General features: G+C 29.3%; 2 protein-coding genes across 3 annotated transcripts in view; both read left to right on the forward strand.

The window, feature by feature from the left end:
• LOC101898743 (ejaculatory bulb-specific protein 3) overlaps positions 1-16353 on the forward strand; it is a 183143-nt gene that overhangs the window by 124459 nt on the left and 42331 nt on the right. The gene's annotated exons all lie outside the window — the stretch shown is intronic.
• Positions 1544-4937, forward strand: LOC101898540 (ejaculatory bulb-specific protein 3-like). Of its 2 annotated transcripts, none has more exons than XM_005182219.4 (2): positions 1544-1676; positions 4334-4937. In XM_005182219.4, the coding sequence occupies exon 2, from the start codon at positions 4353-4355 to the stop codon at positions 4746-4748; it is 396 nt and encodes a 131-aa protein (XP_005182276.1). In that variant the 5' UTR covers positions 1544-1676; positions 4334-4352; the 3' UTR covers positions 4749-4937. The 2 variants fall into 2 exon arrangements, with proteins under 2 accessions (XP_005182276.1, XP_011291982.1); XM_011293680.3 differs by having other exon boundaries at positions 1609-1676; positions 4339-4937.

Consider the following 16353-nt stretch of genomic DNA (forward strand, 5'->3'; position numbering starts at 1 on the left):
ACTTAAAGGGTCTTTTGAGAAATCTTAAAAAATCCACGCAGTGGTAGCTTTTGGGGACCTCTAAAAATTCTTTAAAAATCCACGCAGTAGTGGTCTAGAGGGACCTCTAAAAATTCTTTAAAAATCCACGCAGTAGTGGCCTTGAGGGACCTCTGAAAATTCTTTAAAAAATCCACGCAGTCGTGGCCTAGAGGGACCTTTAAAAATTCTTTAAAAAATCCACGCAGTAGTGGCTTTTGGGGACCTCTACCAATTCTTTAAAAATCCACACAGTAGTGGCTTAAAGGAACCCCTTTAAATATCTTTAAAAATATCCAAGCAGTGTGACCTATAGGGAAATCTCAAAAAATAACCACACAGTAGTGATTTATAGGGACTTCTAAAAATTCTTTAAAAATGCATATAGTAGTGGCTTAGAGGGACCTGTAAAAATTCTTTAAAAAATCCACGCGGTAGTGGCTTAGAGGGACCTGTAAAAATTCTTTAAAAAATCCACGCAGTTGTGGCTTAGAGGGACCTCTAAAAATTCTTTAAAAATCCAGGCAGTAGTGGCCTAGAGGGAACTCAAAAAATTCTTTCAAAAATCCACGCAGTCGTGGTTTGCAGGGACCTCAAAAAATTATTTTAAAAATCCACGCAGTCGTGGTTTGAAGGGACCTCAAAAAATTATTTTAAAAATCCACGCAGTCGTGGTTTATTTATTTAAAAAATCCACGAAGTAATTGATTAAAGGGAGCTTTCAAAATTCTTGAAAAAATCCACGCAGTCGTGGTTTATAGGGACCTCAATTTTTTCATAAAATCCACGCAGTGTTTAATTAAAGGGACCTTTCAAAATTCTTTATAAAATACATTCAGTATTGACTTAAAGGGTTTTTTCTTGAAAAAATGCATTTAGTATTTCTTAAAAAAAGATCTCAAAAAATTCTAAAAAATTCATGCTCTATGGGCTTAAAGGGTCTTCTCAAAATTGTTAGTAAAACACAAAGTATTGGCTAAAATGGACTTTAAAAAATTAGTTGAAAAATCGATGCAGTATTGGATAAAAGGATCCTCCAACTTTTATTATTTTTTTAAGAATCCACTATTTTTCCTAAAGGAACCCCTCAAAATCCTTCATATTATTAAGGTTTTCATTGTTAGCACATCTGAAAATTACAACACAAATCAATTCCGCAAAAAAAATCCCCCCATCCAACAAGGAATTGATACGAATAACAGCAATTAAATTCGTCATTTAGATCAATCGAACAACAGCTAAATGGGATCATAAAAATTTAAATCGTTGCTTTTTTCTTTGTTTTGAAACGGCCTGCGGAAATTTTTCAAAATATCAAAGCATTATTACATTAACATTCAGAACACTTGAGCTCAAAAGAATAATAATAAAATAAAGCTTTCGTAGAAGTTCCGCCCAACTTCTTCTTCTTCTCGCATGAGTAAGTGCAGCAGCGCAAACAGCGGCGTAAGCAGCAACAGCCGCCGCTGCTGCTGGCTGGATGGATGAGTGGCTAGAAGCATGACTTGGAATTGAGCACTGCTGCAAGTACTCAATATTCTGATTGAATATGGCCAATAAATTCCGATATAAATAGGTGGCCAGTGGCCGGGCAGAAACTAGTCAGGTTGTTTGTTTACAATCGATCAAGTGCAGATTAGAACAAAAACAAAACTTGTGTGAGTTTTTTGAAAAAAAAAAAATAATAAAGAAATAAAAAATATAAAAAAATAAATAAAATAAAAAATATTTAAAAATCCAAAAATATATAAGAAAATATTGTGATTAGTAAAAAAATAGATAAAAAATAATAATAATGTTAATGTAATGAAGTAAATTTGTTAATAAAAAATACAAAGTAGGAAAAATGTTGTAAAAATGAACGAATTCAAGAAAATAAAATAATTCAATAATAAATATTGTACTCTAAGGTTAAATAAAATTTAAAGTATTTTTAAAATTAAAAAAAAATATTTTTGTAATAAAAAATATTAAATTAAAAATGCATTTAAAAAGCACTTTTTTTGAAATGATAAAGTAAATTTGTTCATTAAAAAAAAAACAATTGGGAAAAATGTTTTAAAAATTAATGCATTTTTATTTAAAAATATATACGCTTGTTAAAAATACATTCAAGAAAATAAATTTATTTAATGAATCAATAATAAATATTCTACCTTAAGGTTAAATATATTAAATTAAAAACACATTTAAAAAGCAAAAAATGTGAAACACCAAATAAAAATTGCCTTTAAAAATGTGAAAGGCGGAGTTGGAGATGGAGAAGAAGGACTCAAATGTTTAAAAACGAAATAAAAATATTAAAAATTTAAAATTTTTTTAGAAATTAATTTAAAAAAAACGTTTTTTTAAGTCGTGAAATTTTATAAAATGCCAAATTTTAAACCAAAATATTAAAAAAATGAAACAAAATTAATACAAAAATTTCTATAGAAAATGTATTTATATCCATGAATAAAAGCAAAAATAAAAAAATAAAACAATGAAATTAAGTTAAATATTTATAAAAAATATTTAAAAATTAAAATAAAAATAAATAAAATATAAATATTATAAATAAAAAATTTTTATTTATATCCTGTAATATAAAAAAAATTAAAAAAGCAAATCCAAAGAAATTAAATTAAATATTTTTGAATAATATTTAATAATTTAAGAAAATTACATTCTTATTTAATTCCTTTAATATAAAGCAAAAGAACAAATTTCAAATAGGAAATCCAAAGAAATTAAATCAAATTTTTTTGAAAAATATTTAAAAAATTAATATTTAAAAATCCATTTTTGAAAAATATTTAATAATTTAAAAAAAAATAAAATTTTTATTTAATTCCTTTAATGTAAAGCAACAGAAATATTTCAAATGACAAACCATAGAAATTAAATCAAATATTTTTAAAAAATATTTAAAAATTAAAAAAAAAATTTCATTCATATCCTTTTATATAAAACATAGATGAAGAAAAACTTAAATTAAATAATTTTGAAAAATATTTAAAAATTAAAAACACTAAAACATTTATTTATTTATTTTCCCTAATATAAAACAACAAAAATTGAATTTTTAAAAAGCAAAATCCAGGGAACTAAATTAAATATTTTTGAAAAATATTTTCAAATTGGAAAAATAAAGTTTTTTTTTTTAAAAATTCAAATTGAAAACATACTATATTTTTATTTATTTATATTCTTTAATATATAACAAAAAAAATTGATTACATAAAACCCAATCCAAAGAAATTAAATGAAATATTTTTGAAAAATATTTAAAAATTAAAAATAAAGTTGATATTTTTATTTATTTCATTTAATATACAACAACAAAACAGTTGTAGAAAAGAAATTCCAAAGAAATTAAATTTAATAATTTTAAAAAGTATTTCAAATTGAATATTTTTATTTATTTCCCTTAATATAAACCAAAAAAGAAATGAATTGTTAAAAAGCAGATCCAAAGAAACTAAATTAAATATGTTTTAAAAAATATTTAAAAATTAAAAAACAGAATATTTTTATTTATATTCTTTAATATAAAACCAAAAAATAGATTACACAAAAAAACAACAATCCGAAGAAATTAAAATTAATTAATTAATTAAAATTAATAGAATATAATATTTTTATGATATTTAAATATTTTTTTATTATATTTATTATATATATTTTTACAATTTATTTATTTTTGTTTTATATTAAAAACAAAAATAAATAGATTGTAAAAAAGAAATGCAAAGATATTAAATATTTTTGGAAAAATATTTAAAAATTTAAAAAACAGAATATTATTTTTCTCTTAAGATAAAACAAAAATTGTACAAAACAAATATTTAATAATAAAAAAGTAGAATATTTTATATATGAAAATACAAAATTTAAAATATTTATTTTAAAGAATAATAATAATAATGTATTTTAATTGTTAAAAATATCAAAAGTTAACAGATTTTTTTCTAATTATTATTTAAAATATCTTAATAATTACTTTAAAATTTATTTTAAAAAATATTTCCAACAATATTATTTTATTATTATTTTTTTATTAATTAATTTATTATTATTATTATTATTATTATTATTATTTTTATTATTATTATTATTATTATTATTATTATTATTATTATTATTATTATTATTATTATTATTATTATTATTATTATTATTATTATTATTATTATTATTATTATTATTATTATTATTATTATTATTATTATTATTATTATTATTATTATTATTATTATTATTATTATCATCATCATTATTATTAATTTTAAAATTTTTTACACCTGTTAACCTTCATTTTTCTTTATACTTCTAGTGCAGATACCTTCATCAACATGAAATTTCTAATTTTCGCCTTCTTCATTGCCTTGGCCGCTTGCATGGTGGCAGCCAAACCGGCCGATGAGAAATACACCACGAAATACGATAACATCGATATCGATGAAATCCTCAAATCGGAACGCCTCTTCAACAACTACTACAAATGCCTGATTGATCAGGGAACCTGTACCCCCGATGGCCGTGAATTGAAGAATACTCTACCCGATGCTTTGCAAACCGAATGTAGCAAATGTAACGAAAAGCAAAAGGCCAATGCCGACAAGGTTATTCGTTATATCATTGAAAACAAAGCCGAAGAATGGAAGGCCCTACAGGAGAAATACGATCCCGAACATGTCTACTACAACAAGTACAAGGATGAGGCCGAGAAGCGTGGCATTAAAATCTAAATGAAGTTAATTATGATGATATGTCCTCTTCGGATGCTGTAAATGTCCCTGTCTCTCTTTGCACAAGTATTCGAAGGATAATACAGGAATTGAAAAGTATTTGTTTAAATAATTTGTTTAAAAGTTGTGATTAATTTTTTATGTTGTTTTGATTAAAATAAAAGTCGGCTGTTGAAGAAAAAAAATAAATATGAATTGTTTTTATGGGATTTTTAATAACCATGTGTTACAGTGGGATTTTATGTCCTGAAAAATATTGTTCAAAATACTTATTTATATACTATAAGGTGCGCCAGAGGTGCTAAGAAAATCTAGCAATTATAAATAAATATTCTAAAATAATATATCTTTCCAGCCGCCATAAAATACCACAGGTGTACCATTCAGAGATCTTGTAAGCTGTAGCATACCATAATATGCAAGATAATAAAGGTTATAACCCACACACTCACACATATCGATGAGTTCAGTAGGTAGCCAAGACCACTTGTATGAAGAGACAAGCAGATCTGTAATTATCTCCATTCAATATTAAAGTAGATAGGAATAATTGTACGGCTGCGATTAAGTTAAGGTAAATTAATTTTGTAATACTTAAGACAAAATTGTTTCAAATAAAAAGTAGAATAATCTATGATTATGGCTTCAACAGTTCCTGGAAAAAAAAAAACTACAAAATAATGATATATTTTGAGCCTTGGAAATTCTTTAAAAATCATCCCGATAATAGGAAGATAAAAAAAAAATCCAGGATTGTTAATACGTTGGACCGTAAAAAACATTCTTATAGAAATCTACAATTTTGGCCTTGGGAGGACCTAAAAAATATTTTTTTTAATAAATTCTCAATTTTTGGCCTGCTTGATTTTAAAATTGAAGTGGTATTTAAAATTCACAAATTTGGTCCTGGTAATTCCTAAAAATGGTCTTAAAAATCCACATTCTGTAGTGTGTTGGACCTCAGAACATCCATGGGTATTCCTCAAAATATTTTTAAAAACCCATAATTTTTGACCTGGAAATTTCTAAACATAGTCTTGAAATGTCAAGCTTTTGGCCCTAAATGGTGATGGGAGTTCCTTAAAATATATTTTGAAACAAATCCATAATTTTGGCCTGAAAATTCTTAAATAAACTTCTTATATTATAATAATTTAATTATAATAATAATAATAATTTTGGCCACAATTCTTAGGTTTTCAAAAATATTCCAAAAACGTAGATTTTGATCCTAAAAGTTCTCTAAAAAATGTTCTAAAAAGGTCCATTGTTGGAGTTTGAAAAAATATTCTTTAATACTTTGATGCTAAGAGTCCTAAAAAATCATCAACAAATCATAAAAAACAATTCATTTTTACCCTAGAGTTTTTGAAAAGTTATTCAAAAAAAAAAAAAACACTATTTCTTGACCTTGAGAAATAGTATCAGAAATCCGCCATTTTGTACCTGGAAGTTATTAAAAATATATTCTAAAAACATCATCATTAAGTCTTGAAAAATTATTTTTTAAAAACCCTATATTTTTGGTACACCGGACCATTGTAGGTCTTTTGGACCATAATCTTCAAAATTAAAATTATATCTCTGAATGTTCCTGAAAATATTCTGAAAAATAAAATATAAAAAAATCAAATAAATATTATTTAAAGTTTAAAAATAGCCTTTTTTAAAACGGCCATAACTCCTTAAATATTGACATTTCGGGGTTTTTAGCATCGTTTTGATGGCAGTTATTTAAAGTGAGAAAATAGCCTTTTTTAAAACGGCCATAACTCCTTAAATATTGACATTTCGGGGTTTTTAGCATCGTTTTGACTGCAGTTATTTAAAGTGAGAAAATAGCCTTTTTTTAAAACGGCCATAACTCCTTAAATATTGAAATTTCGGGGTTTTTAGCATCGTTTTGACTGCAGTTATTTAAAGTGAGAAAATAGCCTTTTTTAAAACGGCCATAACTCCTTAAATATTGACATTTCGGGGTTTTTAGCATCATTTTGATGGCAGTTATTTAAAGTGAGAAAATAGCCTTTTTTAAAACGGCCATAACTCCTTAAATATTGACATTTCGGGGTTTTTAGCATCGTTTTGACTGCAGTTATTTAAAGTGAGAAAATAGCCTTTTTTAAAACGGCCATAACTCCTTAAATATTGACATTTCGGGGTTTTTAGCATCATTTAAGTCGCGGTTATTTAAAGTGAGAAAATAGTCTTTTTTAAAACGGCCATAACTCCTTAAATATTGACATTTCGGGGTTTTTAGCATCGTTTTGACTGCAGTTATTTAAAGTGAGAAAATATCCTTTTTTTAAAACGGCCATAACTCCTTAAATATTGAAATTTCGGGGTTTTTAGCATCGTTTTGACTGCAGTTATTTAAAGTGAGAAAATAGCCTTTTTTAAAACGGCCATAACTCCTTAAATATTGACATTTCGGGGTTTTTAGCATCGTTTTAATTGCAGTTATTTAAAGTGAGAAAATAGCCTTTTTTAAAACGGCCATAACTCCTTAAATATTGACATTTCGGGGTTTTTAGCATCGTTTTGATGGCAGTTATTTAAAGTGAGAAAATAGCCTTTTTTAAAACGGCCATAACTCCTTAAATATTGACATTTCGGGGTTTTTAGCATCGTTTTGATGGCAGTTATTTAAAGTGAGAAAATAGCCTTTTTTAAAACGGCCATAACTCCTTAAATATTGACATTTCGGGGTTTTTAGCATCGTTTTGATGGCAGTTATTTAAAGTGAGAAAATAGCCTTTTTTAAAACGGCCATAACTCCTTAAATATTGACATTTCGGGGTTTTTAGCATCGTTTTGATGGCAGTTATTTAAAGTGAGAAAATAGCCTTTTTTAAAACGGCCATAACTCCTTAAATATTGACATTTCGGGGTTTTTAGCATCGTTTTGATGGCAGTTATTTAAAGTGAGAAAATAGCCTTTTTTAAAACGGCCATAACTCCTTAAATATTGACATTTCGGGGTTTTTAGCATCGTTTTGATGGCAGTTATTTAAAGTGAGAAAATAGCCTTTTTTAAAACGGCCATAACTCCTTAAATATTGACATTTCGGGGTTTTTAGCATCGTTTTGATGGCAGTTATTTAAAGTGAGAAAATAGCCTTTTTTAAAACGGCCATAACTCCTTAAATATTGACATTTCGGGGTTTTTAGCATCGTTTTGATGGCAGTTATTTAAAGTGAGAAAATAGCCTTTTTTAAAACGGCCATAACTCCTTAAATATTGACATTTCGGGGTTTTTAGCATCGTTTTGATGGCAGTTATTTAAAGTGAGAAAATAGCCTTTTTTAAAACGGCCATAACTCCTTAAATATTGACATTTCGGGGTTTTTAGCATCGTTTTGATGGCAGTTATTTAAAGTGAGAAAATAGCCTTTTTTAAAACGGCCATAACTCCTTAAATATTGACATTTCGGGGTTTTTAGCATCGTTTTGATGGCAGTTATTTAAAGTGAGAAAATAGCCTTTTTTAAAACGGCCATAACTCCTTAAATATTGACATTTCGGGGTTTTTAGCATCGTTTTGATGGCAGTTATTTAAAGTGAGAAAATAGCCTTTTTTAAAACGGCCATAACTCCTTAAATATTGACATTTCGGGGTTTTTAGCATCGTTTTAATTGCAGTTATTTAAAGTGAGAAAATAGCCTTTTTTAAAACGGCCATAACTCCTTAAATATTGACATTTCGGGGTTTTTAGCATCGTTTTGATGGCAGTTATTTAAAGTGAGAAAATAGCCTTTTTTAAAACGGCCATAACTCCTTAAATATTGACATTTCGGGGTTTTTAGCATCGTTTTAATTGCAGTTATTTAAAGTGAGAAAATAGCCTTTTTTAAAACGGCCATAACTCCTTAAATATTGACATTTCGGGGTTTTTAGCATCGTTTTGATGGCAGTTATTTAAAGTGAGAAAATAGCCTTTTTTAAAACGGCCATAACTCCTTAAATATTGACATTTCGGGGTTTTTAGCATCGTTTTGATGGCAGTTATTTAAAGTGAGAAAATAGCCTTTTTTAAAACGGCCATAACTCCTTAAATATTGACATTTCGGGGTTTTTAGCATCGTTTTGATGGCAGTTATTTAAAGTGAGAAAATAGCCTTTTTTAAAACGGCCATAACTCCTTAAATATTGACATTTCGGGGTTTTTAGCATCGTTTTGATGGCAGTTATTTAAAGTGAGAAAATAGCCTTTTTTAAAACGGCCATAACTCCTTAAATATTGACATTTCGGGGTTTTTAGCATCGTTTTGATGGCAGTTATTTAAAGTGAGAAAATAGCCTTTTTTAAAACGGCCATAACTCCTTAAATATTGACATTTCGGGGTTTTTAGCATCGTTTTGATGGCAGTTATTTAAAGTGAGAAAATAGCCTTTTTTAAAACGGCCATAACTCCTTAAATATTGACATTTCGGGGTTTTAGCATCGTTTTGATGGCAGTTATTTAAAGTGAGAAAATAGCCTTTTTTAAAACGGCCATAACTCCTTAAATATTGACATTTCGGGGTTTTTAGCATCGTTTTGATGGCAGTTATTTAAAGTGAGAAAATAGCCTTTTTTAAAACGGCCATAACTCCTTAAATATTGACATTTCGGGGTTTTTAGCATCGTTTTGATGGCAGTTATTTAAAGTGAGAAAATAGCCTTTTTTAAAACGGCCATAACTCCTTAAATATTGACATTTCGGGGTTTTTAGCATCGTTTTGATGGCAGTTATTTAAAGTGAGAAAATAGCCTTTTTTAAAACGGCCATAACTCCTTAAATATTGACATTTCGGGGTTTTTAGCATCGTTTTGATGGCAGTTATTTAAAGTGAGAAAATAGCCTTTTTTAAAACGGCCATAACTCCTTAAATATTGACATTTCGGGGTTTTTAGCATCGTTTTGATGGCAGTTATTTAAAGTGAGAAAATAGCCTTTTTTAAAACGGCCATAACTCCTTAAATATTGACATTTCGGGGTTTTTAGCATCGTTTTGATGGCAGTTATTTAAAGTGAGAAAATAGCCTTTTTTAAAACGGCCATAACTCCTTAAATATTGACATTTCGGGGTTTTTAGCATCGTTTTGATGGCAGTTATTTAAAGTGAGAAAATAGCCTTTTTTAAAACGGCCATAACTCCTTAAATATTGACATTTCGGGGTTTTTAGCATCGTTTTAATTGCAGTTATTTAAAGTGAGAAAATAGCCTTTTTTAAAACGGCCATAACTCCTTAAATATTGACATTTCGGGGTTTTTAGCATCGTTTTGATGGCAGTTATTTAAAGTGAGAAAATAGCCTTTTTTAAAACGGCCATAACTCCTTAAATATTGACATTTCGGGGTTTTTAGCATCGTTTTTGATGGCAGTTATTTAAAGTGAGAAAATAGCCTTTTTTAAAACGGCCATAACTCCTTAAATATTGACATTTCGGGGTTTTTAGCATCGTTTTGATGGCAGTTATTTAAAGTGAGAAAATAGCCTTTTTTAAAACGGCCATAACTCCTTAAATATTGACATTTCGGGGTTTTTAGCATCGTTTTGATGGCAGTTATTTAAAGTGAGAAAATAGCCTTTTTTAAACGGCCATAACTCCTTAAATATTGACATTTCGGGGTTTTAGCATCGTTTTGATGGCAGTTATTTAAAGTGAGAAAATAGCCTTTTTTAAAACGGCCATAACTCCTTAAATATTGACATTTCGGGGTTTTTAGCATCGTTTTGATGGCAGTTATTTAAAGTGAGAAAATAGCCTTTTTTAAAACGGCCATAACTCCTTAAATATTGACATTTCGGGGTTTTTAGCATCGTTTTGATGGCAGTTATTTAAAGTGAGAAAATAGCCTTTTTTAAAACGGCCATAACTCCTTAAATATTGACATTTCGGGGTTTTTAGCATCGTTTTGATGGCAGTTATTTAAAGTGAGAAAATAGCCTTTTTTAAAACGGCCATAACTCCTTAAATATTGACATTTCGGGGTTTTTAGCATCGTTTTGATGGCAGTTATTTAAAGTGAGAAAATAGCCTTTTTTAAAACGGCCATAACTCCTTAAATATTGACATTTCGGGGTTTTTAGCATCGTTTTGATGGCAGTTATTTAAAGTGAGAAAATAGCCTTTTTTAAAACGGCCATAACTCCTTAAATATTGACATTTCGGGGTTTTTAGCATCGTTTTGATGGCAGTTATTTAAAGTGAGAAAATAGCCTTTTTTAAAACGGCCATAACTCCTTAAATATTGACATTTCGGGGTTTTTAGCATCGTTTTGATGGCAGTTATTTAAAGTGAGAAAATAGCCTTTTTTAAAACGGCCATAACTCCTTAAATATTGACATTTCGGGGTTTTTAGCATCGTTTTGATGGCAGTTATTTAAAGTGAGAAAATAGCCTTTTTTAAAACGGCCATAACTCCTTAAATATTGACATTTCGGGGTTTTTAGCATCGTTTTGATGGCAGTTATTTAAAGTGAGAAAATAGCCTTTTTTAAAACGGCCATAACTCCTTAAATATTGACATTTCGGGGTTTTTAGCATCGTTTTAATTGCAGTTATTTAAAGTGAGAAAATAGCCTTTTTTAAAACGGCCATAACTCCTTAAATATTGACATTTCGGGGTTTTTAGCATCGTTTTGATGGCAGTTATTTAAAGTGAGGAAAATAGCCTTTTTTAAAACGGCCATAACTCCTTAAATATTGACATTTCGGGGTTTTTAGCATCGTTTTAATTGCAGTTATTTAAAGTGAGAAAATAGCCTTTTTTAAAACGGCCATAACTCCTTAAATATTGACATTTCGGGGTTTTTAGCATCGTTTTGATGGCAGTTATTTAAAGTGAGAAAATAGCCTTTTTTAAAACGGCCATAACTCCTTAAATATGACATTTCGGGGTTTTTAGCATCGTTTTGATGGCAGTTATTTAAAGTGAGAAAATAGCCTTTTTTAAAACGGCCATAACTCCTTAAATATTGACATTTCGGGGTTTTTAGCATCGTTTTGATGGCAGTTATTTAAAGTGAGAAAATAGCCTTTTTTAAAACGGCCATAACTCCTTAAATATTGACATTTCGGGGTTTTTAGCATCGTTTTGATGGCAGTTATTTAAAGTGAGAAAATAGCCTTTTTTAAAACGGCCATAACTCCTTAAATATTGACATTTCGGGGTTTTTAGCATCGTTTTGATGGCAGTTATTTAAAGTGAGAAAATAGCCTTTTTTAAAACGGCCATAACTCCTTAAATATTGACATTTCGGGGTTTTTAGCATCGTTTTGATGGCAGTTATTTAAAGTGAGAAAATAGCCTTTTTTAAAACGGCCATAACTCCTTAAATATTGACATTTCGGGGTTTTTTAGCATCGTTTTGATGGCAGTTATTTAAAGTGAGAAAATAGCCTTTTTTTAAAACGGCCATAACTCCTTAAATATTGACATTTCGGGGTTTTTAGCATCGTTTTAATTGCAGTTATTTAAAGTGAGAAAATAGCCTTTTTTAAAACGGCCATAACTCCTTAAATATTGACATTTCGGGGTTTTTAGCATCGTTTTGATGGCAGTTATTTAAAGTGAGAAATAGCCTTTTTTTAAAACGGCCATAACTCCTTAAATATTGACATTTCGGGGTTTTTAGCATCGTTTTGACTGCAGTTATTTAAAGTGAGAAAATATCCTTTTTTTAAAACGGCCATAACTCCTTAAATATTGAAATTTCGGGGTTTTTAGCATCGTTTTGACTGCAGTTATTTAAAGTGAGAAAATAGCCTTTTTTAAAACGGCCATAACTCCTTAAATATTGACATTTCGGGGTTTTTAGCATCGTTTTATTGCAGTTATTTAAAGTGAGAAAATAGCCTTTTTTAAAACGGCCATAACTCCTTAAATATTGACATTTCGGGGTTTTTAGCATCGTTTTGATGGCAGTTATTTAAAGTGAGAAAATAGCCTTTTTTTAAAACGGCCATAACTCCTTAAATATTGACATTTCGGGGTTTTTAGCATCGTTTTGATGGCAGTTATTTAAAGTGAGAAAATAGCCTTTTTTAAAACGGCCATAACTCCTTAAATATTGACATTTCGGGGTTTTTAGCATCGTTTTGATGGCAGTTATTTAAAGTGAGAAAATAGCCTTTTTTTAAAACGGCCATAACTCCTTAAATATTGACATTTCGGGGTTTTTAGCATCGTTTTGATGGCAGTTATTTAAAGTGAGAAAATAGCCTTTTTTAAAACGGCCATAACTCCTTAAATATTGACATTTCGGGGTTTTTAGCATCGTTTTGATGGCAGTTATTTAAAGTGAGAAAATAGCCTTTTTTAAACGGCCATAACTCCTTAAATATTGACATTTCGGGGTTTTTAGCATCGTTTTGATGGCAGTTATTTAAAGTGAGAAAATAGCCTTTTTTAAACGGCCATAACTCCTTAAATATTGACATTTCGGGGTTTTTAGCATCGTTTTGATGGCAGTTATTTAAAGTGAGAAAATAGCCTTTTTTTAAAACGGCCATAACTCCTTAAATATTGACATTTCGGGGTTTTTAGCATCGTTTTGATGGCAGTTATTTAAAGTGAGAAAATAGCCTTTTTTAAAACGGCCATAACTCCTTAAATATTGACATTTCGGGGTTTTAGCATCGTTTGATGGCAGTTATTTAAAGTGAGAAAATAGCCTTTTTTAAAACGGCCATAACTCCTTAAATATTGACATTTCGGGGTTTTTAGCATCGTTTTGATGGCAGTTATTTAAAGTGAGAAAATAGCCTTTTTTAAAACGGCCATAACTCCTTAAATATTGACATTTCGGGGTTTTTAGCATCGTTTTGATGGCAGTTATTTAAAGTGAGAAAATAGCCTTTTTTTAAAACGGCCATAACTCCTTAAATATTGACATTTCGGGGTTTTTAGCATCGTTTTGATGGCAGTTATTTAAAGTGAGAAAATAGCCTTTTTTAAAACGGCCATAACTCCTTAAATATTGACATTTCGGGGTTTTTAGCATCGTTTTGATGGCAGTTATTTAAAGTGAGAAAATAGCCTTTTTTAAAACGGCCATAACTCCTTAAATATTGACATTTCGGGGTTTTTAGCATCGTTTTAATTGCAGTTATTAAAGTGAGAAAATAGCCTTTTTAAAACGGCCATAACTCCTTAAATATTGACATTTCGGGGTTTTTAGCATCGTTTTGATGACAGTTATTTAAAGTGAGAAAATAGCCTTTTTTAAAACGGCCATAACTCCTTAAATATTGACATTTCGGGGTTTTTAGCATCGTTTTGATGGCAGTTATTTAAAGTGAGAAAATAGCCTTTTTAAAACGGCCATAACTCCTTAATATTGACATTTCGGGGTTTTTAGCATCGTTTTGATGGCAGTTATTTAAAGTGAGAAAATAGCCTTTTTTAAAACGGCCATAACTCCTTAAATATTGACATTTCGGGGTTTTTAGCATCGTTTTGATGGCAGTTATTTAAAGTGAGAAAATAGCCTTTTTTAAAACGGCCATAACTCCTTAAATATGGACATTTCGGGGTTTTTAGCATCGTCTAATTGCAGTTATTTAATAGCCTTTTTTAAAACGGCCATAACTCCTTAAATATTGACATTTCGGGGTTTTAGCATCGTCTAAAAGTGCAGTTATTTAATAGCCTTTTTTAAAACGGCCATAAACTCCTTAAATATTGACATTTCGGGGTTTTAGCATCGTTTTGATTGCAGTTATTAAAGTGAGAAAATAGCCTTTTTAAAACGGCCATAACTCCTTAAATATTGACATTTCGGGGTTTTAGCATCGTCTAAATTGCAGTTATTTAATAGCCTTTTTTAAACGGCCATAACTCCTTAATATTGACATTTCGGGGTTTTTAGCATCGTTTTGATGGCAGTTATTTAAAGTGAGAAAATAGCCTTTTTTAAAACGGCCATAACTCCTTAAATATTGACATTCGGGGTTTTTAAGCATCGTCTAAATTGCAGTTAGTTAATAGCCTTTTTTAAAACGGCCATAACTCCTTAATATTGACATTTCGGGGGTTTTTTAGCATCGTTTTGATTGCAGTTATTTAAAGTGAGAAAATAGCCTTTTTAAAAACGGCCATAACTCCTTAAATATTGACATTCGGGGTTTTTAGCATCGTCCTAAATTGCAGTTATTTAATAGCCTTTTTTAAAACGGCCATAACTCCTTAAATATTGACATTTCGGGGTTTTTAGCATCGTTTTGATGGCAGTTATTTAAAGTGAGAAAATAGCCTTTTTTAAAACGGCCATAACTCCTTAAATATTGACATTTCGGGGTTTTTAGCATCGTCTAAATTGCAGTTATTTAATAGCCTTTTTTAAAACGGCCATAACTCCTTAAATATTGACATTTCGGGTGTTTTTAGCATCGTTTTGATGGCAGTTATTTAAAGTGAGAAAATAGCCTTTTTTTAAAACGGCCATAACTCCTTAAATATTGACATTTCGGGGTTTTTAGCATCGTCTAAATTGCAGTTATTTAATAGCCTTTTTTAAAACGGCCATAACTCCTTAAATATTGACATTTCGGGGTTTTTAGCATCGTTTTGATGGCAGTTATTTAAAGTGAGAAAATAGCCTTTTTTAAAACGGCATAACTCCGTAAATATTGACATTCGGGGTTTTTAGCATCGTCTAAATTGCCGTTATTTAATAGCCTTTTTTAAAACGGCCATAACTCCTTAAATATTGACATTTCGGGTTTTTTAGCATCGTTTTTGATGGCAGTTATTTAAAAGTGAGAAAATACCTTTTTTTTAAACGGCCATAACTCCTTAAATATTGACATTTCGGGGTTTTAGCATCGTTTTGATGGCAGTTATTTAAAGTGAGAAAATAGCCTTTTTTAAAACGGCCATAACCTTAAATATTGACATTTCGGGGTTTTTAGCATCGTTTTGATTGCATTATTTAAAGTGAGAAAATAGCCTTTTTTAAAACGGCCCATAACTCCTTAAATTTGACATTTCGGGGTTTTTTAGCATCGTTTTGATGGCAGTTATTTAAAAAGTGAGAAAATAGCCTTTTTTAAAAACGGCCATAACTCCTTAAATATTGACATTTCGGGTTTTTTAGCATCGTTTTGGAATGCAGTTATTTAAGTGAGAAAATAGCCTTTTTTAAAACGGCCATAAACTCCTTAAATATGACATTTCGGGGTTTTTTAGCATCGTTTCTGAATGCAGTTAGTTAATAGCCTTTTTTTAAAACGGCCATAACTCCTTAAATATTGACATTTCGGGGTTTTAGCATCGTTTAAATTGCAGTTATTTAATAGCCTTTTTTAAAACGGCCATAACTCCTTAAATATGACATTTCGGGGTTTTTTAGCATCGTTTTGATTGCAGTTTTTAAAGTGAGAAAATAGCCTTTTTTAAAACGGCCATAACTCCTTAATATGACATTTCGGGGTTTTTACCATCGTTGGATGGCAGTTATTTAAAAGTGAGAAAATAGCCTTTTTTAAAACGGCCATAACTCCTTAAATATGACATTTCGGGGTTTTTAGCATCGTTTGATGCAGTTATTTAAAGTGAGAAAATAGCCTTTTTAAAACGGCCATAACTCCTTAAATATTGACATTTCGGG

The sequence above is a fragment of the Musca domestica genome, unplaced genomic scaffold, assembly GCF_030504385.1.
Source record: "Musca domestica strain aabys unplaced genomic scaffold, Musca_domestica.polishedcontigs.V.1.1 8, whole genome shotgun sequence".
Classification (NCBI taxonomy): domain Eukaryota; kingdom Metazoa; phylum Arthropoda; class Insecta; order Diptera; family Muscidae; genus Musca; species Musca domestica.

What these genes read in the sequence shown, in the direction of transcription:
- LOC101898540 (XM_005182219.4), top strand. Translation starts at nt 4,353, where the DNA reads ATGAAATTTCTAATTTTCGCCTTCTTCATTGCCTTGGCCGCTTGCATG.